This window comes from Xenopus laevis, chromosome 6L (assembly GCF_017654675.1).
Source record: "Xenopus laevis strain J_2021 chromosome 6L, Xenopus_laevis_v10.1, whole genome shotgun sequence".
NCBI classification, from domain to species: domain Eukaryota; kingdom Metazoa; phylum Chordata; class Amphibia; order Anura; family Pipidae; genus Xenopus; species Xenopus laevis.
The window spans coordinates 35985537-36007650 of NC_054381.1; the positions used below are offsets into that span (position 1 = coordinate 35985537).

The window sequence follows — 22114 nt, forward strand, 5'->3', positions numbered from 1 at the left end:
ATCACTTATGTCACACCTGCTGCAGCTCTAGCCCTGTAGTGCCACAAGGAAGTTCTTCACTATAGATAACTAACAATATCACGGATTCAGTAGTTATGGACAGTATCATTACCCAAGCAAAGTGCTACAGTTGGAAAAGGGCCACCTTGAGACCAGATGTACTTTTTGTCAAAGAAATCTAGACTATTGTTGATTCTGTTGAGTGATTGATCATGTGCTGTAAATTGTGAAGTGTCTTGAAAGAAAATTGAGTGGCCTATTTCCCTATTTAGATAGGTCCCTGGCAATTTATAAATCCAGTGTAGTTGTAGTGGTCTCCATTGTTCATCAAGCAGGACTCCAGTGGTTTCTAAATCCACCTGGGTAGTGATGTTCAGGTCGATAAAAATTTGATACAAACCCATCTGCTCCCAACCTGTACTAAGCCGGCAACTCCAGTTATAGACCTGCGTCTGACCTGGACATGTCTGATGTCACGAAAGGGGGTGGGGTATGTATGCACCTATAAATGGAGGCTGCCGGAGCCTAAAGCCGGCAGAGTAAAGATCATGGGCCAGGAGAGTGGAAGAAGAGCTCAACTAAAATCTGTTCGTCCCTAACACGCAGAATGTTTATGGCAGTCATCCCGAACCTGCCCCACCTGTGGGTAAACCTATGGGTCCTGTGGGTGTTGGGCAGACCAGTACATCACTACTCCTGGGCCGCACAGTACCTGCTTAGTGTGTCGTCCTATTTTTGCATATATTTATAAATACTTTGCAGTAGAAAGAACTAAAATGTCAAATGGTTTCAATTGCACCCTGGCTCCAAATGAACCTTTTAAACCAAATGGTACTTGTTCTGCCACTATGTAAATCACAGCCTAGAAACAAACTACTGAGAACGCTGGTGATTCATGGAATAAAGGGCGCATTCTTTAGAAATGACTAACTTGCTTTGTAGAGAAATTTGATTTGTTTCAGATTTGCAAAAAAAAAGACTTTAATAAAGTAACATATTTAAGTGTTTGGCTTGATCTGGAATGCCTAAAGCGGCCAATTTTCATAATGACGTTAGTAATTATACAATCAGAAACCACATCTTACTTTGTTCATTATAACGGGAATTTCCCACAGCCAAAAACTTATTTTTTTTTTTATACTGATTTATGTCACTCTGCAGCCTTATAAAAAAAGACACATTGGGACTTGTTTTTAAAAATGGAAGGGAAAAAATTGGTAAAGGGGTGCTCTAGTGGGGTGATAAGTACAGGGCACCAGGCCCAGACTGGTAATCTGTGGGTTCTGGCAAATGCCAGAGGGGCTGCTGTATGGTTCCATAGAAAGTTACCATATAGTGGGCTGGTAGGAGGCTATTTGGGCCTCTGAGTACTTGGAATGGCAGGGCCTATTTGACTCCCAGTCCAGGCTTGCAGGGCCCCCTTTGTGTGTTGCACCTATGGGGACTCAGTGTTGTGCCACTTATTAATTAAGTTAATAAATATATTCATACAGAGAGAGCAGAACACAACATATAGCCCTAAAAGCAACTTATGACATTACAAGAACAACACATTTCATATCTATCTTCCTCCAGTGTTCTAACCACTTTAACCACCTGTTTCCATCTGGACAAACTGAAGAGGAGTTCTGCTGACTATGAATTATTGATATGATCCAGCTGTAATGGATTGGCTGCACATTTGGAAATTACATTTTGTGGTATTTGCACAAAAACAATACCAACCCATTTCAGCAGAATCAAACGCACTCTCTGCTTACTAGCATTACATGTTATGTCATTAACAAACCAGTAAAGAAGAAGAATCACAGTGTGCAAAGCATGAGGAGATGCTGCCTACTTGTATATTGTATCAATTTTACATGTAGTCAAGACTAAAGCTATTGTCAAAGTTGTGTTTTCTCCAATGATGGAGTAACTGGCACAATAGGTGTAAACTCCCCTACCACATGTGCAGTTTTGCTCTCTATTTCTATTAATTATTCATTTCTATTTCTTTTTACTTCCCCTTGAAATCAGTGATCTGCAATGGTTTTTGAATTACAATTTTCAGCATGCCCATGGGTAATGTCTCAATGAGTATTTTTAATTATTTTCTCTTTATACATTTGTCCAATTGCCACCTTCTCTGAGGCAAATGGAGAAGCTTCACATTTTTTTTTGCCCTCCTCTGGATCAGGTAGCAGCTAGGCAGGTTATACTGTATATAGACTTAAAAGGTTGAACTTGATGGACATGTGTCTTTTTTTCAACCATACTTGCTATGTTACTATTTTTTCCTATTGACTGTAAGATTATAGATAAATACATAGACGAGTCTGTAATGAGAAATCTGGTTTGCAGGGAAGAATGCAACTGCTGAAGAGAGAAAGGCTGCGATGAAGACCGCTGAGCAGTTTATCCAGCAGATGAATTATTCTGCCACTACCCAGGTAACTCATTTTCATAGTCACATAACATAAAATGTATGGGGAGGGGGCCCCCTGGTGTCCCCCCTGGTGTCCAGGAATGGCTACACCAGGCTCTCTGCATTAAATGTGACATATTTACTATGTGGTACTTTATCTTATTGTCTGTAAAAATGTCAAATAATTCACAAAATAAGAAGTTAACCTTCTAAGCAAACCCCTTTATTCAGACAAAATTGCAGGTTTAATGGCACAACCACAGCACCACCAAGTGGCAAAAACATTTATTGGCTTCTTTATTTAAGTCAAATCAACTGGACTTGCTGTGTTTTTCTTAAAGATGTTTCACCAGTCATCCAACTGGCTTTCTCAATTCAGAATAACTTGTACATAGGATCTTGCTATATATCCTCCGGAATGTTGCTCCAATCAGCATAATCTGTGTATCATAATCCGCAATGATGTCAGTAAGTAAAGTTAGAGATCATCACAGTCCCCTAGAGTGAAATTCCACCACTCTCCATTCATGTCTGTGGGATTTCTAAAAGAGTATTTATCAATGGGTGAAAGTGAAAGTTCACCCTTTGATAAATACGCCTTTTAAAATCTCATTAAAATGAATGGAGATTGGCGGAATTTCACTCTAGTGGACTATGGCGATTGATAACTTCACTCTTTGATAAATATACTCCATTGTATTTAGTGCCAATTTTGTTTCGATTTGTGTTGTCCTCATTTACATTTATTTGGAACACAAATGACTTTGTGGCTGATAAAAAAAAGAGTAAGAGTGAACATGACCTGTGTAGTGAGGTCAAGACGTTTGTCAGGTCAGAATGGTCTGACGTTTTCCGTTAGGGTAGGGACACACTGGACGATTTGTCGCCAACGTTTTTAAAAAGCAAATCGCGGCGACATATCGCTCGTTTTGTCTCTGAACAAAAACAAATGAAAGACGCCAGCTCCTGTGCCCACAGCGCGTTTGTGAATCGCCTGTAGCTCCAAAACGCACTGAGACCCTTTTCCGAGCGATTTATCAGAAATAGCATGTACTTAGAAAAGCACTGAAATCTCCTAGACACGCACACACATACAGATAAGTAGCAGCAATTGTATTCAAATTACAATGCGAACGCAATGACGCAAGAACGTAAAGACGCCAGGTTACAGCGGGAAGCACAAACCGTTTCCGGTTTGGGTGGAGCACGTACCGCACAGAGTAATGGGATACAAATCGCTCTGTGCCAATAGTCGCTGTGAATCTTCTGTTCAAAAAAGACGATCGTCTTGTCGCCGCGATTTACTTTTTTAAAACGTTGGCGACAAATCGTCCAGTGTGTCCCTACCCTTAACTGTAGGGCTAAGGAAAATGCAGTATACAAAAGTCAATTCCATTTTTGGAGTTCTCTTTTCATCTATTTAGATCCAAGTTTTACCAGAAGGAGGGGAGACACCAATCTTCAAACAGTTTTTCAAAGACTGGAAAGAGAGGCACCAAAGCGAAGGATTTGGGAAAGTGTATGTGACGGAAAGGGTCGCGAATATCAAACAGATTGAATTTGACGCTTCCAAGCTGCATGAATTTCCAGAGATGGCGGCTCAGCACAACATGGTGGATGATGGCTCAGGAAAAGTAGAGGTATCATCCCGATGTTTCCTTATTTATTTCTAATATTGCTTTCATTCCTATTTTCATTCAATAAAACACAGATATTCTGGAAAATGTTTTTTTTTTAATTTACGAATTTATCTCTTAAATAGCTTGTTGGTGTATGTGTTGATTCTCTAGATCAGCCGTGTTGAAAGTTGCGGGCGGGTTCCAATAGAACCAAACACGTTCGGCCAGTTCTACGGTGGAGACTGCTACATTATTCTCTATACATACCCAAAAGGGCAGATCATCTACACATGGTAAGTTGTCATACAAAGTTTTTAACAGAAGTAGCTGCAAAATGCTGTTGGTTTATTGTATGTTATAAAATTGCAATTGGTCAGCACTCACCAAACTCGTATCAGAAGAGGTAGAAAACAGGTGCCCGTGTAAAGCTTTCCACTTCAACCCTCTTGTACAATAGAAGACGGAATCACAAATGATGTTTCGTGAACAAACAGGGCCTTTGAAAAAGGCAATGTTTAGCCCTGAAACGTTGTTTATTGTTTGAGATCCGAGCCATGTATTATTATTTATTATTAACATTTATTTATATAGAGCCAGTATATTTCGCATCGCTGTAAAGTAAATGTGCAGATAAATCACATACATAGAACATATGTAGTTATATACATCACAACCAATAATGGTACAAAAGGTGAGGCAGGCCCTGTGCAAAGGAGCTTACAATCTAAAGGGAAGGGAATAAGACACAAGGAGTTGGCAAGATCAGAATTAAGTGGGTGAGAGATGTGGTACTGTATGTGGTATTGCATTTGGTAGTTAAGCAGAGTGAGGGTAGGCTTCTCTTAAGAAGTACGTTTTAAGAGATCTTTTGAAAGCAGAAAGGTTGGGAGAAAGTTGGACAGAATGTGGAAGAGAGTTCCAGAGGAGGGGTGCAGTCCTTGTAAAGCCTTGAATGCGAGAATGTGAGAAGGTAATGAGAGAAGAGATGAGTAGCAGGTCAGTAGAGGAGCGTAGCAAGCGGTTAGGTGAGTATATAGAAATGAGATCAGAGATATAGGGTGGGGCAGAGTTATGAAGTGCTTCGAATGTCAGGGTCATTAATTTTAATTTTATTCTGAAAGGTAGCAGCAGCCAGTGTAGGGATTAGCAGAGTGGCATGGCAGAGGAGGAGCGGTTGCTGAGGTGTATGAGCCTCGCAGCAGTGTTCATTATGGACTGGAGAAGTGACAGTATCTGGAGGGGAAGGCCAATTAAAAGAGAGTTACAGTAGTCTAGACGTGATATGACGATAGAGTGAATAAGAATTTTGGCAGCATCTTGGGTGATAAATGATCATATTTTGGATATGACATGATTTAATAAGTGATTGGCTATGAGGAATGAAGGACAGGGCAGAATCTAGGATAACCCCAAGGCACCAGGCCTGGGGAGATGGGGTGATAGTGGAATTGTTAGCTATGATGGATACTTCTGGAATGTTAATGGTGTTAGTTGGAGGGAAGAGAACCATTTCCGTTTTAGAGAGATTTAATTGAAGGTAGCGTTGCAACATCCAAGTAGAGATAGTAGACAGGCAGGAGGAGACCCGAGTTAGGATTTCTGGGTTGAGATCAGGAGATGAGAGATAGATCTGAGTATCGTCAGCATAGAGGTTGATAACCAATAAAGACTTTTTACATTATCTTCATGGATGGTGCTGTGAATCCGTCTTTAGTTTACTGTAGGTCAGTCTCTTCCTGTATATAAAAAGCCTGGGGGGCCTTGTTATTTCACTCAGCTTCTGCTTGCCTCTCCCTAACCACTGGGCAAGCAAGGTAGCCATGAGATTTTTGGACTTATTACCTGTCTATTCCAATGTGTATTTCAAATCCCTGTATCACGACTGGCTATTATGGACCAGCTAATACAACATAATCCTCCTTATTTAAAGGGGAGCTCAACCCAAATTAATTTTTCCTGGACTGAACATTCTGTAAGGGACTTTTACAAGGGTAAAAAGGGGTATTTATACTATATATACTGAACAGATATTAAGTGCACTCTGTTTTTGTCTAGAACATTGTACTATCTTATAGTTGGCCAGTATTTGACCAGCCTAGACAGTAAAACAGAGGCGGGGAAGGTATTACAAATTTACAGGCAATGTAGTTGCAGGTATATTTGCAATTGCCCATATTCTCTACCCCCGTCCCGTCCATGCCTTCCCTCCCCATAATGTCATCAAGCAGCACCGACCCCTGCAGGCTCAAAAAAATAATTCAGAAATGTGGCCACCCTACCACACTATATTTTTTGATTTTTTGTTTTACAATTAAATTGGAAAGACTCTTAAAGCTTCAGCTACCAATAGATCCTACAAGATCAGTTTATTCATTGTGACAAAAAATGTGGTTGTTTTTACTATTGTGTCCTGTAAATGAACCACAGTAGTGAATTCACGGATCCGCACACACACTATTATCTGCAGTCGGGGATGTGGCCCCTCCTTTTATTATTATAACACCAACAAGATCAACGTTTCGGGGGGGGGGGTTAACCTCCCTTCATCCTGATACTATGGGTGTACCAAGAACAGTCAGAAGAGGACTGTATTAACATGCTGACATTGGATTTTCTAACCCGTCTGATAGTCGGCATATTTTCTGGTTGGGCAGGCCTAGAACCCCAATAGGCTGCTGACCCTATCTTAGGTTTAATAGTTTTTATTGCCATATGTATGCCCACCATAGTTAATATCTTCTTTTGTCTCAGTATAACTGATCAGAAAAGGTTCCATCAAAGTTTAAATAGCAAATATACAAGGTTATCTCTACATTTATTGCCTGACGCCTGTTATGCTAAAAAGTGCATGTAAAGTACCTTTGTATGGGTTGTATTGTTGTTCCAGAATAACAAAAGGCTATGCAAATCATTAATGCATCTTTCCTATGTTTGCTTTGTTCAGGCAAGGAGCCAAGGCAACGCGGGATGAGCTAACGGCATCTGCTTTCCTCACCGTGCAGCTGGATCGCTCTCTTGGAGATCAAGCTGTCCAGGTCTGTTGTTTTTGGCACCTCCAGGCTGCCATTAACACTATTCACAATTGGGTTGTAGAAAAAAAAAATATATTCATATTAGTAAAAGTATTATTCATATAATTATGTAATGTTTATCATTGTTAGTTATAATTACCATAATAATAAGTATAACAAAAATATTAGAAGTAAAGCTTTTTTATGTTCATTTAATAACAAGGCATATTGCTACTCCTACACACACAGACAGATAGCAATTACATTAACAAATGGATTGACTTTTATTTCACTTGAGAAATTAATTAATAATATAAAGTCGCTAAAAGTTTTCTTTCATTAGGCAACATTTTTTTGTTGGCTTTCATTGATAATGGTTTGTTTTATTTTTCCATTTACACACCTGCATGATCCAAAGTTTTTGAGGGGGCCCATATCATATATTTTTGAAGGGCCAACTCCTAGCAAGTGAATCCAATCTACCCCAGTACATGCCAAGTTACTGATCCCTGATTCTTTGTCTTTATGTTTCTACTAACAGGTTTTATTTATGGTTTTATTGCTTAGGGTAGGGTACAGATGGCAAAAAGGAGGGGGTCATGATTCTTTGTATTTCTTACATGGACCTGAGTGAGTGAGTTTTCCCCATTGTACTAATCACTATGGACAGACAGACAGGAGTACATTTGTGGAGCAGGAACTCATCCTGGTTCCTTCCTCTTTCACCTGCTTTACAGGGGTGTAACAGTATGATGTGCACAAAATTGGGTTAAACACACATATGGAGTTACTGGGGGTAATGGAAATGGGGCAACAGACCCTATTTTTTGGTACCAAAGTGCTAGTGCACACAACACTTTTGTTAGCATCTGTTTTAGTAATACACTTGATCATGGGTGCAGGTCACACTATGGCCACATCCATCTGCATATCCATCAAACTGATAATAGACGGGACCACTGAAAAGAAATCTTCTTAGCAGCCTTTATTGAGTTACAGGTTCTGACCCGGGCACCTGGTGCCAAGCTCAGAACCCCTAACTGAATAAAGGCTTTTAAAGTGGACCTGTCACCTAAACATAAAAAACGAAAAGTCTTTTGCAAATTAAACATGGAACCCAACAAACATCCATACCTGTTTAAATATCTGAGCTGTCAATCAAATATTGTCTGCCCCACCTCTAGCCTGAGTCAATTACTTTCACTTTCCATTCAGCTCTTCCTAGATGTCATTGCATTCCTCGCATTTCCCCTTCCCTTCTCACTCTCTATGATTGTTTAGGGCACTGTGTGTGGGCATTAGGCTCCCCATTCTGGTGTATACACAAACTTTTAAGTGATACACAATTTGTCTTAATAACGGTTTGCACAAAATGGCTCCTGCCTGCTTGCTGTTATTGTGTAATTCCAAGACTAAAGGAAACAAAATGTAAATAATAAATATAGTGTAAGTAAGTAATTTTGCTAACATGATAGAAAAAAATTTGTAATTATTTCTTAGGGCGACAGGTCCCCCCTTTAAGAAGATTTCTTTTCAGTGGTGCCGTTTATTATCGTTTTACCAAAGTGCTAGTGTGCATGGGTCTGGTCTCAGTGGGATATCCTCTACAAAATAAAACACTGTCTAATATCTGCCTTTCCTTGTCCTTTAAGCCAAGGAAGGAGAGCCCAGGAGTGAGGAATAGCAAGAGCTATAATGGCAAATGTACTTACCTTTGAAGTTGCACCAGCGTTGGCTTCGCCGCACTTCGCCAGGGCGCCGCTAATTCACTAAAATCAGAAGTTGCGCTCAGAGAGGCGAAAGGTAGCAAAGTTGCGCTATCGTTACTTCATCAAGCAAAGCAAAGTTACGCTAGCGATGCCTAATTTGCATATGGCGTCAAGTTAAAGTACAATGGACGTATATGTAGCAGCAGATACATTAAACTACACAAGCCTGGGAAAGCTTCATAAAATAAAATAGAGTTGTTATTTTGCCCTATACATGTGCTCGCTGTATAGCAGTGATCCCCAACCAGTAGCTCGTGAGCAACAAGTTGCTCTCCAACCCCTTGGATGTTGCTCCCAGTGGCCTCAAAGCAGATGATTATTTTTGCATTCCAGGCTTGGAGGCAAATTTTGGTTTCATAAAAACCAGGTTTACTACCAAACAGAGTCTCAATGTAGGTTGACAATCCATATAGGGGCTACCAAATGGCCAATCACAACACTTATTTGGCACTCAAGTAACATTTTTCATTCTAGTGTTGCTCCCCAACTCCTTTTTCTTCTGAATGTTGCTCACGGGTTCAAAAGGTTGGGGATCCCTGCTGTATAGTTTAGGTGCCATATGTTAGGAAATGTAGGGGAAAAGGAGGGTACCCCCAAAAATATTTATGATCTTTTTCAGCCTATCACCCTTAAAAAGTAAAAGACGCCAGCGTTTTTTGGGACTTTTCGTCTGGTCTGAGGTGGCGACGGCAATTCTGGTAACGTTCAGTAAAATGCGCAAGTTAGCGAATTAGCGTAGTTACGTCCTTTCGCCATAGCGCAACTTCGCCTGGCGTAAGGGTGCGAAGTAGTGCTAGAGTAGGTCCACTTCGCTAGCGAATTTACGCCAGCACCCGTTAGTAAATCAGCGAAGTAACAAAATGACGTCACGCTGACGAATTTACGCTTTAGTGAATTTGCCCCATAGAAGGCTATATAGTGGGAGGAAGGGAAGTGAGGTTAGAACACCCATGGGTGAGCCCACAATACAAGTGATACGAATACGTCTAAAGAAGAATCCCCCTGAAGTTATCCAGTATATCAGAGCCTATCAGTTAGCAATGTGTTGCTATTGAATTGTATTGTCAATGAATATTTGCCATGAAAATGAAGTGAAACACCCCATACTGACTTCTCACCATACTTACACATACAACCCATGCTCAACCCATGTAATGGCTTGCCACTCTCCAAGGTGTAAAGTCTATCAGCTCAGGAGGGGTTTCCCCTGTTAGCAATAGCATGACATTTTTACAAGGGTGAATGACACCAATGAGAAACATTTCTGACATAGCAGCACTGAGCTGCTGGACCTGATAGAATAAAGCAAGTTCAGACAGGCAAGTTTTGGAACCTTTACAAGCTGTTCTAAGGAAGGTGGTGCCATCTTGCTTGCAAGAGTCTGGTCAGACAGAGAGCCAAGTCCAAACTGCCTCTCTAATGTTTAGTAGCGGGATGTAGTTGTATTTCTTTCTACAAGCTAAGAATTAACTTGGGGTAATTGTGCCTGTTGCTGCACTGACATGTCTGTTCTCTATATTCTCCCAGTTATATCTTAATATGCCCCAGTCATGGCAGGCTATGCCCCCCAAAAGTGTATATTTTTACCAAAAAAGGTGCAAAATGTAATAAAGATTAGTAAAACAGGTGTTCATATTATTGCTGTAAACTATTATTTAAAGGGATACTGTCATGGAAAAACATGTTTTTTCCAAAACGCATCAATTAATAGTGCTACTCCAGCAGACTTCTGCATTGAAAACCATTTCTCAACAGAGCAAACAGATTTTTTATATTCAATTTTGAAATCAGACATGGGGCTGGACATATTGTCAGTTTCCCAGCTGCCCCCAGTCATGTGACTTGTGCCTGCACTTTAGGATGGAATTACTTTCTGGCAGGAGTTGTTATCTTGTGTTAGGGAGCTGCTATCTGATTACCTTCCCATTGTTCTGTTGTTAGGCTGCTGGGGGGGAGGGGTGATATCACTCCAACTTGCAGTACAGCAGTAAAGAGTGATTGAAGTTTTTCAGAGCACAAGTCACATGACTGGAGGCAGCTGGGAAATTGACAATATGTCTAGCCCCATGTCAGATTTCAAAATTGAATATAAAAAAACCTGTTTGCTCTTTTGAAAAATGGATTTCAGTGCAGAATTCTGCTGGAGCAGCACTATTAACTGATGTGTTTTGAAAAAAGCATGTTTTCCCATGACAGTATCCCTTTAAGTCAGTGGTACACATAGCATTGAAAAGGAAAATCTGCTCTAGTAACTCTAACCCCCCCCCCCACACACACACACAGTATTGTGTATGCACTGACAGGCACGGCATTAGTGTAGAAATGCTAAATTATGCATTTTTGTGCCAAAATCTACCATTCATGTATCCTGATAGGTTGGTGTATCTATGCCAGCAAAGAAAACACTGTAAGTAAGCCATTGGGCAAAAAATCTGTATGCAATAATACACATCACTGCGCTTGCCAAAAGCCATTGAAGTGTTACATCCAAATCTGTAAATCCCGTGGAAGGCAGACAAGATAGTTACTGGGCATGAAAGTGTATCTTCTTGCTGTTATCAACTAGCTTTGTATACTAATCACTAGTACAGTGGATATACTATTTACTCATGAGAGCCTTCATCTGAGTTTCATTGATTAGAATTCTCTGTATTATCCACCCTTTAACAGCGCTTGTTTCATTGTCGGTACTGTAAATATGTACAAGGATATTAAGTGTTTAGTACCACAATGATGCTGTGCAAATAAAATGATACACACATCAAGCTCCAGAGGTGTTTACAATGATCTCTTTAATGTAAACTGTCTTCTGGGGAAACTCCAGATAATAAATTCCCCTAATTTCAGGCTATACCTACTGTGTATTCAGCTGTGATGCTTCCAGCGACAGATTTGGAAGCATGATTAATTCATACTCCCGCAAGTAACATAATGTGGAATCTGGGTCAGGTATTTTATTGTGCATATAGTATTATGATCGGCCACTAGATGTCACAAGAATTCTAAAATATTTGTTCAGCTTCTCATTCCTCAATTTCCATTAAATGTTTTTCTTCTAAAGTGACTCCAGCCTCCTTTGCCCCTATCAGTCTGGTATTATTATAGCTGTTCCTCAGCCTTGTGAATTTAGTTCAGCTGCACCCATTGCCTGTTCCTCCTTAAAGGGGCTGTTCACCTTTTTAGTTAACTTTTAGTATGATGCAGAGAATGATATTGAGACAATTTGCAGTTGGCTTTCATTTTTCATTATTTGTGGTTTTTGAGGTATTCATCAGCTCTCTGGTTTAAAATTTTAGCTATGTGGTTGCTGTGGTCCAATAACCCTAGCAACCATGCATTGATTTGAATAAGTGACTAGAATATGAATATGAGAGGGCCTGAATAGAAAGATGAGTAAAAAAAGGTACAAAGTTGCATTTGATTTTAGGCGGGTTCAGAGTCCCCCATTTCAAAGCTGGAAACACTCAGAAGCAGAAGTCAAATAATTATATAAAAAAAATTATAAAAAAATTTATAAAAAATAAATAATGAAGAACAATTGAAAAGTTGCTTCGAATTTGCAATTCTATAACATACTAAAAGCTCACTTAAAAGTCAACCACCCCTTTAATGGCCCCTAATCAGATGCTAAAAACAGGAATTCATATTGATCATAAAACTCTTCTCTTTCTACTCTTTCTATTACTGCTTGCACTTAAAGTGATTCTTATTTTGTGAAAACAATAATAATAATATTATAAAGCAACCTCAGGATTATTATTTTTGACACACTCTGTTAGAGGGATCCATCGGGACTGGTGAATTTCAGCACCACCCAACACAACAACATTACTCCACCAGAAGTAGCATTGAAGAAGTGTAAGCGTTCTTTGCTGTAGTGTACAGCAATGCAAATGATATATGTATGAAGATGCTTTCATGGATACTAGTATTAACTGTCAATTTTCTGTTAAACTGTCAAGCCATTACCAATATACAGACACATTAATGTTCCTGAGATTTGAAGAGTCTACTGGTTTCCACCTTCTGGTCTCCTGCACTTGCTGCTAAATCTCCTATATCATAGTTAGTTACATGGAAATATGCCTGCCTAGTATTTCTAGGCCAGCGGGATTATTAATATGTCCCATAATATCTGATTTTTGCCTGAGAGCAAGTGTGTCCTCTTCTTATATGCAGTATGAATGGATACTAAGAGACAACTGTGAGAAAGAGAAGAAGATAAGCTTACTGGGCAAACATGGCCTTTGTGACCCTTTGACTGTTTCAGAGGACTAAGTCTTATTTTGCATAGTAATGGTATGGTCTCTCAGGGAGGTGCCTTGATTTGTTTTATAGAACATGTTAATAGGAGGTTAGCAGATAGTATCTTTATTGGACTACAAATAAGAATGTGTGCAACATATTCCTGTATTTTGTACTGTATGTCATTCTTGATTGTGCTTGGGGTACCAAGATGTTAGAAGCTGGAGGGCTCATGGGAGGTGTCAAGAACAAGAATGGCAATTTGGCTGGGGGAAAGGCAAGTGGGCTTATGGAGGCTACATTGGAGAAGCCAAACAAGAGGGCTGACGAGAAGTACCAGGGAAATAATAAGTAGGTGGGCTTATAGGAGGGTAGTAGAGAGATGAAAAACAGGAGGGCTTTTGGGGTAAAATATTACAGAAATAGCCATCCCATGGCTTGAGTATCTGTACCTCAAGGACATTGTGGCATCTGCATCTGTACTGCTCAATAAGGCTTACATGGGGCCTTGCATCTGGACTACACTGTTTCTGTATTGATGGGAAACTGGGGCTTTGTACTGTAGATGTGATGGTGAGTTACTGGGGGGCTTTGCCTGTATCCGTACAGCACTGCAGACTCTATATCCAGGGGTATATTAATACACAGTCTTACATAGGCTATAGTCCAGGGGTCCAGTTGATCAGGGGCCCATCAAGCTTTTTTTTTTAAAAAAAAATTAAATTCTTAATTTATTTCAATTTGCGGGCCGGGGTGCACCTGGGACTGGGAGAAAATAGAAACAGGCAAGGTGCATGCTCCCGGATGCGTGCAGATACAGACACATGTGCACATGTTGGGCCAGGTTCAGCACATGTAAGTGATGTTACTGGATCGTGCCAACCCAGTGTACAGAGCACGTGTGCCTGGTTCCGCACATATCCAGGTGCAGGAGTGGGAGTAGTCACAGGAGGGCCCTGTGGAAAGTGTAGCCTAGGGGCCTTATTTATCATTAATCTGCCACTGTCTGTATCTTTACTGCTGAGCACAGGGGGATTGGTATCTGTCATTAAAATGTGGTTTCTTTTGCAAAAACACACCCGCGTCTATTATACCATGCCATACCCACATTTTTCTAGGCCCTCTAAATCCTCTTCTCTCCAGTAGACATCTATTCAAATGGTCGCACCACTACATGTGTTAATGGATAACATCCTGTTAAAATGATGATGCATTGCAAAAAAACCTTATGCAGTTCATAGGAAGGCTTGGGGCTATAAGAATCCTAGAGCCAGACATCTGGACACAGTGTCTTCAGATGGAAAGCATTATGGTCTATGAATACAAGGATTATTCCTAACCACTGATTTCTGCAGGCAAAATGAGGAGGTTTCTTTCATGAATAAGTGGCAGGTCTGGGTCTGGTTGTGCGCTGTACAGGATTATATACAAGAGCTGCAGCTATACACTGAAGTCCCTCAATAGATGATGGTGTTCTGTGAAAGAGGATTTTGCATGGATCTAAACATTAGGCTATATTCACATGACCTTTGGCTCTATAACTCTAGTAGCTTGGGTTCCATTGTAAATTCTGGGAGTATGAAAGAAGAGAGCTAAGTTAGGGGGAGGCACAGATCTCAGGGGCAGAGCTCATACGGATTAACTGTCAGTAATTAAAGAGACAAAGTGTTCATGTAACTATGGGCTATTTGTCTCCAACAGAGATGTCACCACATGCACTAAATTACCTTAAAAGCCCTTTGTCATGAGGAACATGCACTGTGTCCTCTTGCCATTGTTTGGGGAGGTTCTTCAAATGGGATTAATATTCACACGACTAAAATGGCTGCAATCCGTCTGAAGGGCCGGATTTGTGGCAAGGCCACAAAGGCCCAGGCCTAAGGTGGCATGCCGCCCAGCTTCACTATGGGGAGCACTGTGCCCGTGAGGGGTTGTGCTGCGGGATTTAGGACCGTGCGGCCTGGCACTATGACTGTGTGACCTAGGGGCACCAGCCCAGTAAATCCAGGGCTGATTTCGCATATGCGTGTGTTGGCAGGAGGGGTGCAGGAGTCAGACAGCCTAGAGGCGTGTCACTTGGAAATCCGCCGCTGTGCGTCTGAGCAGAAACTAAAAATATGACCTTGATGCAATAATTCTGCCTTTAAGCAAGGTCCTCTTTTTTAATACCGGCCTTTGAAACGGTGACAGACTTCATGATTTCAGCTTGCTAGAGAACGTTTAATGTCTCTGTCCCAATGAAGCAAAACATCAATGGGTGTCACTCAGAGTGACATATTTCGGGTGACTATAACCACATGAGGACTATTTCAGGTGCTTTCCATCACCATCATCAGGAAGCAACCAGTGGTGACCCCAAGTGGCTGCTTATTCCATATAGGCCTAAAGCTGGCCATAGACGTACAGATATATCCTTATGTCGGACGAACGCTTGTTCATTGCAATCTCCAGACCTACCACTAATCATTCAGATTAAATACACTATGTTCTGGCCATTATTCAAAGACAGCAATTGTACGAAATTTATGTCTAACAAATAGTAGTGACAGTCACCTATTGATATCGCCAGGCAATACGTGTAGAGATATTATCTTTAGCTGACAGAAACCTGTCCGATTGAATAAACGCAAAAATGTCGGAACATTCCACATGTGGTCCTAATATCGTACAAAACGAAGATTCATACAACTTTATCTTTGCTTCTGTGACTAGCTTAGTGTCTCCTGAGTAACATGTTGCGCACCAACCCCTTGGATGTTGCTCCCATTGGCCTCAAAGCAGGTGCTTTTTTCGAGTTACTGTCTTGGAGGCAAGTTCTGGTTGCTTAAAAACAAGATGTACTGCCAAACAGAGCCAGTGCCATTCCACATAGGAGCTACCAAATAGGCAATCACACCACTTTTTTGCACCACCAGGAACAGTTTTCATGCTTGTTGCTTCCCAACTCTTTTCTCATCTGAATGTTGCTCACAGGTAAAAAAAAAAAAAGCCTGGGGACAGGCGGTACAAAAGGCAGGGAAACTCTTGCTAAAATTATTTTACTGAACTTAAGGGAAATTTCAAAAGCAAATATTGTTATTTTTATAGGGGTTTAAACAAAAATACTGTTGTCAGATGAGAATCCCTTTAACAGTATTAGTAATAAGAAGTGGTAGCCTGAGCTAATGCATGTCCCCAGACGGCGCTCTTAGCATGATGCCTTTTTTATTCTCTCCCGTTACAGCACCCTAGCCTGCACCAATCAGCTTAGCATGTACCGTCCCTAATAACTAGACGGAGCTCTGACTAAGCTTTAAAGGAATTGATTCTATGTCTACGGCTTGTCAGTGCCTGCTACGTTGCAAAGAACCCACTTTATTATGGTTTGTAAGCGTGAGAACAATTTTGGGATTATCCTGCAAAACAAAGGCAATACCATTTAACAAAAGCCTGAAATTCCATGTATATGCTGCTATTGAATGAAAGAATGGATTGTAGCACTTCAATATTCATTTCAGATTTATAATATCTTTCAACAAAATCATTGGAGGACATCTTCATGTCTTATTGTTCCTTTGGAAATATTGAGAGGTGACTTAGTAATTATCCCCAAATATCTTTCCCCTTAGCTTCAATGAATGTGTCATTTGTTCAGCTATTTAGGGTTAGCTTGGCCTCAGCTGCATGGCCACAAACTTCATTATTATTTATTATTACTATGTTTTCAATTTATATAGAGCCTTTATGTTAGCCTGCATTTTACAGAGGTTTTCCATCATTCATGTCAGTCCCTGCTCCAGTGGGGATTATATTTCCATTTCACATTTACATACACGCTAGGGTCAATTTGATCAGAAGACAATTAACCTGTCTGCATGTTTTTGGCGTACCGGAGGAAACTGGGATACCTAGAGGTAATGCACACAAGCATGCAGAGAACATACATGGTCCAGTGCCTAGAACCTAAGCGAACGGGAGAAAATATGAGCTCCTACCAAGAAGCTGGGGGTGGGCATATGATCACATTATTGTGTGAGAGGCACATCACATCAGACTATGGTGTATATTTATCAAAGAGTGAAGTTAATAGTGAAGTTCCGCCACTAGAGTGAAATTCCGCCACTCTCCATTCATTTCTATGGGATTTTTATAGGCGTATTTATCAAAGGGTGAACTTTCACTTTCACCCATTGATAAATACGCCTTTCAAAATCCCATAGAAATGAATGGAGAGCTCTCTAGTGGCGGAACTTCACTCTTTGATGAATTTACCCCTATATGTTTTCTTACAGTGAGTACAGACATATACCATAAAACTATGCCAGCACCCTATCCATGTACAATAACAGAGGGTATAGGGATTAGTAATGTGCAGGTCAACAAGTTATCAACCCTGCTCTATCTACAACAAACAAGGGAAAGTTGTGCTCACCACTAATTTTTAAAACCATAAAACGGGGATGCAATGAGGCTGTGACCAAAAATACATATAGACAAATACAAGAGTCCTCTGCACTCAACCCATTATCAATATATTTAAGACAGAGACATTTTGTGCATACTGCTACTAAAAAATGCCTTACCCTTTAAACAACACAGGGATTGTTTGTCCATATATTGCAATATATTTAATCTGGCCAACTACGTCAAAGTCATCCCATATCTGGCCAGCCCTACACTCAAATTGCATCTGATTCATGTATTTTGTGGTCACAGCCTCATTGCACCCCTTGTTTTGTTTAAAGGGTAAGGCATTTTTAGTAGCTGTATGCACAACATTTCTCAATGTCTTAAATATATTGATAATGGGTTGAGTGCAGAGGACCTCCTGCTCTATCTACACCTAAGCAAGCCTATGTCCAATGTCATGGAAGGGGCGGGCCATCTATAAATATCCACGGGATGCTGGGTGAGGCACAGTTAGGTTGTGGATGGGAAGGCCGGTAAGGGCAGCAGGAAGTGCTCTGCCCAAGCCCGCCCATGGGCTGGCCCATATATTTTGTGCAAGTGTTGTTCCGAATCAGCCTGCCCATGGGTTTACTAATAGGGATCTATCTAATATTAATATGGCCTTTTGCCCATTTGTCTGTCTGCCCATCTCTCTCTATCTGTTTGCTGATGTGGATATATGGATTAATGCTTGTCTATCTGTATTCCTATATATGCATGATCTATGTACCTATCAATCTATCTGACTATCTTTTATACATTTTAGTCATCTTAATTAATGTTGTTAAACACCTGAGATCACTTGCTTTCCTTAGACATTAGACATAAACTGTTACTGTAAGTGCATGATGCACTGAAAGGTTACAGGAGAGGGAGCTGTATAACTTGTCCATGGTTACTAAGATCTCTACAAAGTGGCTGTTCTGCACACCCTTTGTTTTGTGATTGAATGCACTTTCTCAACAGGACTGTGCGTCTCTCTTTCCTCCATTTATGTGAAATACCTTTTGTTATAAAGTAGGTCAGTCAGACAGTAACATACAACAACAACCAGCTGAAAGTATATTTAGAATGAGTTGTGCTGGTGCCAAACAGGAGCACACACAGCTTGGGTCTGTATTCATGTAACCGTATTTCTTTTACTTGGGAAAATCATGGCCATATTATGACGGCTTACTGTCCTTTTTCTCATTTTTGTTAAAGTAAAAGGTTTGGACAGCTTACAATGATACATTTTCAAGTTAATAAACCTTATGCTTATTGTGATTGTGCAGAATCCAAGGAGAGAACAAATGACAGATTTAATTTTTAGGTTAATTTTCTAAATGTCTCTTGTAATTTAAAACCAGATGAACGTATGGTAAACTATATCTCTCCCCCTGGTAACACTAGTACCATAAAGAACATTATAAATCCCCCTAATATATAATTATTTAACTAATTCTCCTTACCGATGGAGCAGTTTATAGTGCACCGCAGCAACAACATGGAGTCCCAGAATCCTCTCGGTGGGCTCAATGGTGGGTGGCCACTGGTGCAGGTACATACCCAGCCCCCTGATAAATCACAGTCACTGTATATGTATGTTATTCAGTGGTAAATGCCAGTTTATTTACTTAGTCATGACTGCACTCTTCTTAATCAATGCTATTTCATGGAAAGTGGATCTAGTTTCATTGTAATATTTTTAACAATGTATTTGATCTCATTTATAGGTGCGAGTTACACAAGGGAAGGAGCCGCCTCATTTACTGAGCTTGTTCAAAGGCAAACCGCTAATTATATACAAAGATGGCACTTCAAGAAAGGGAGGTCAGGCACCACCTAGTGCTGTACGACTTTTCCAAAGCCGCAAAAACTTGTCAACTATTACTCGGATCGCAGAGGTATGAATAGCAGTTTCATTTATTATTTTCAGATTATTACAATGTCATGGAAATATACATATTTACACCATGCATGTCAGACAGATGGACAATAAAAAGGTTTTGTTTTCTCTCAGATAAAAGTTAGTATTTTGTTAGCCTGTCAAAATGGGTACCTGTAGTACATGGGAGAGAAACAAGGTGTTACCCACTGGAGCACATGAGGATGGTAAAGACTACTATTTGGATGACCACTATGTGCCACTGCTTTTGATAGGCTGGGAGCAATACAAATGATCATACATAGACTTTAACTACTAAAGGGGGCCATAGACGTAGAGATGTCGCCAAACGAGCAGATCTCTCTCCAATGTGCCCAAATTGAGGTGGGTGATATCGGGCTGATCATAATGCATCCGATACGGGCAGTCGGATTGCGGGATTTCAGAAGCGTACAGATGCAGCCGTGATCTGATGGGATATTTTAACCTGCCTGATCGAGATCTGCTCGACTTTCCCTGTTGAAAAAGAACAAAAAACCCTATATATACTGTATATGTCTTAATTAAAGAAAATAGGCAAAAGGAATGATCAGTACAAGTACAGGTATTGGATCTGTTATCCGGAAACCTGTTATCCAGAAATACGAATTATGCAATGGCCGTCTCCCATAGACTCCATTTTATCAAAATAATCCACATTTTTAAAAATGATTTTCCTTTTTCTCTGTTATAATAAAACAGTACCCTGTACTTGATCCCAACTAAAGGTGGCCATACATGGATAGATCTGCTCGTTTGGCGATGTCGCCAAACGAGTGGATCTCCCTCCGATATGCCCACCTTGAGGTGGGCAATATCGGGCAGATCCGATCGTGGGCCCTAGGGCCCAACGATCGGATCCTAGCATTCGCAAACGGGCGGTCGGATCGCGGGACCGCATCAACGAACAGATGCGGCCGCGATCCGACGGGATTTTTAAACCCATCCGATCGAGATCTGGCCGACTTTCGGACAGATCTCGATCGGGGAAGCCCGTCGGGGGCACCCATACACGGGCCAATAAGCTGCCAACACAGTCTGTCGGCAGCTTTTATCAGCCCGTGTATGGCCACCTTAAGATATAATTCATTCTAATTGGGAGCAAAACCAGCCTCTTTATTTAATGTTTACACAATTTTCTAGTAGACTTAAGGTTGGAAGATCTAAATAACAGAAAGATCTATTATCCGGAAAACCCTGGGTCCCGAGCATTCAGGATAAAAGGTCCCATACCTGTATTACTCATTAAACTTGTGCTGATCAAGGGCTTATACTGCTCCTTTATGCTAAGGCCACATGAATGCGGTCCTCCACAAGATCGAGAATCCGCTCTCTGGCTGATCTTCTTCTGCTGCACAAGGAAGCAAAGTCTCCACTCAGTGCAAGCAGCAGATTTTGGCAAAAAAAAAAAAAAGTTTGCATTTCACAACTGATATCAGCCACGTCTGCCTACACCCGAGTAAAGACTATGCTTCCGGGTGCAGGCACATCAATCAGAACAGTAGCAGCAGCAGAGAAGCGGATCCACCCAGTGTAGCCTTAAATTACTCTGCACATGTGAATCCCTTAAAGGCAGGATGTGCAGCTGCTGAGGAAGACGAGGATGTAACATGGGAGGTGGGGAAACACTTCTATCTTTAAGCACGGAATAAAAAGAAAGCTCCTTTGTAAAGGAGCCACTTTCATTTGCATAGATGTTTGAGGGTGAAAAGATGGAAAACCAGACCAAATTTTGCACAGGAGACCATGGGAATCTGGCTACACCACTAGGGCCGATGATTGGGTTATCTGACCAAGTAGTCCATGGCCCAGGCAGTCAGATATTGTCTGAGTTTCCCAATCTCATGGAAAGCCAAATGCCAAATGAAATTCGGTATCAAAAGTGGTAAACAAAGCATTTGGTATAAAAAAATAAGTTACAATGATGAAAATATTATTATAAAAGTGAAATACACATTTTAGTTACCTGTCTCACAGAATATGTGGGGCCCATTTACTAAGGGTCGAAATTAATTTTCAAATTCAAAAACTTTGAATTTCGAAGTAATTTTTGGGTACTTCGACCATCGAATAGGCCAAAATTCCATTCAAATTGAAAAAACTTCGACTTCGAAAATGGAAGTACTGTCTCTTTAAAAAATGTCGACTTCTACACATTTCGCCACCTTAACCCTGCCGAATTGCTGTTTAGCCTATGGGGGACCTCCTATAAACTTTGGCTAAGTTTTGAGTAGTTTAAGTATTCTTTTTCGAACAATTAGAATGATTTGTTCGATCGAACGAACAATTTTTACTTCGATCAAAAACGTCCATTTTCGAAAAAATACTTTGACTATCAAAGTATCAAATTCGATGGTCGAATTTCGAAGTTTTTTCATTTCGAAATTCGACCCTTAGTAAATGTGCCCCTGTGTGTTTATGAAACATAGTAATAGAATGGAATATTATGCTTGCTATTTCAGGTGGATGCAGATGCTTCTTCCCTGAACTCAAATGATGTCTTTGTTTTGAAACTAAAAAATAATTCTGGCTACAAATGGATAGGAAAAGGAGCGAGTGGTGAAGAGGAAAAAGCAGCTGAATACATAGCAAATGTTCTCAAGTGCAAAGTTTCTAAAATAGCAGAAGGGCAGGAGCCAGGTGAGTAATCTGTTTTTCATGGAACTCGTGGGTCACCCGCTCTGGGGCTCAGCCCGGGTGACACATAAATGGTGATATTATTTGCAGAC

General features: G+C 40.6%; 1 protein-coding gene across 1 annotated transcript in view; it reads left to right on the forward strand.

Annotated features, from left to right (window-relative positions):
• scin.L (scinderin L homeolog) overlaps window positions 1-22114 on the forward strand; it is an 89835-nt gene that overhangs the window by 58994 nt on the left and 8727 nt on the right. The window contains 6 exon segments of the mRNA NM_001092620.1: window positions 2344-2432; window positions 3832-4047; window positions 4198-4319; window positions 6971-7061; window positions 19195-19365; window positions 21848-22025. Coding sequence (NP_001086089.1) covers window positions 2344-2432; window positions 3832-4047; window positions 4198-4319; window positions 6971-7061; window positions 19195-19365; window positions 21848-22025 — 867 coding nt within the window.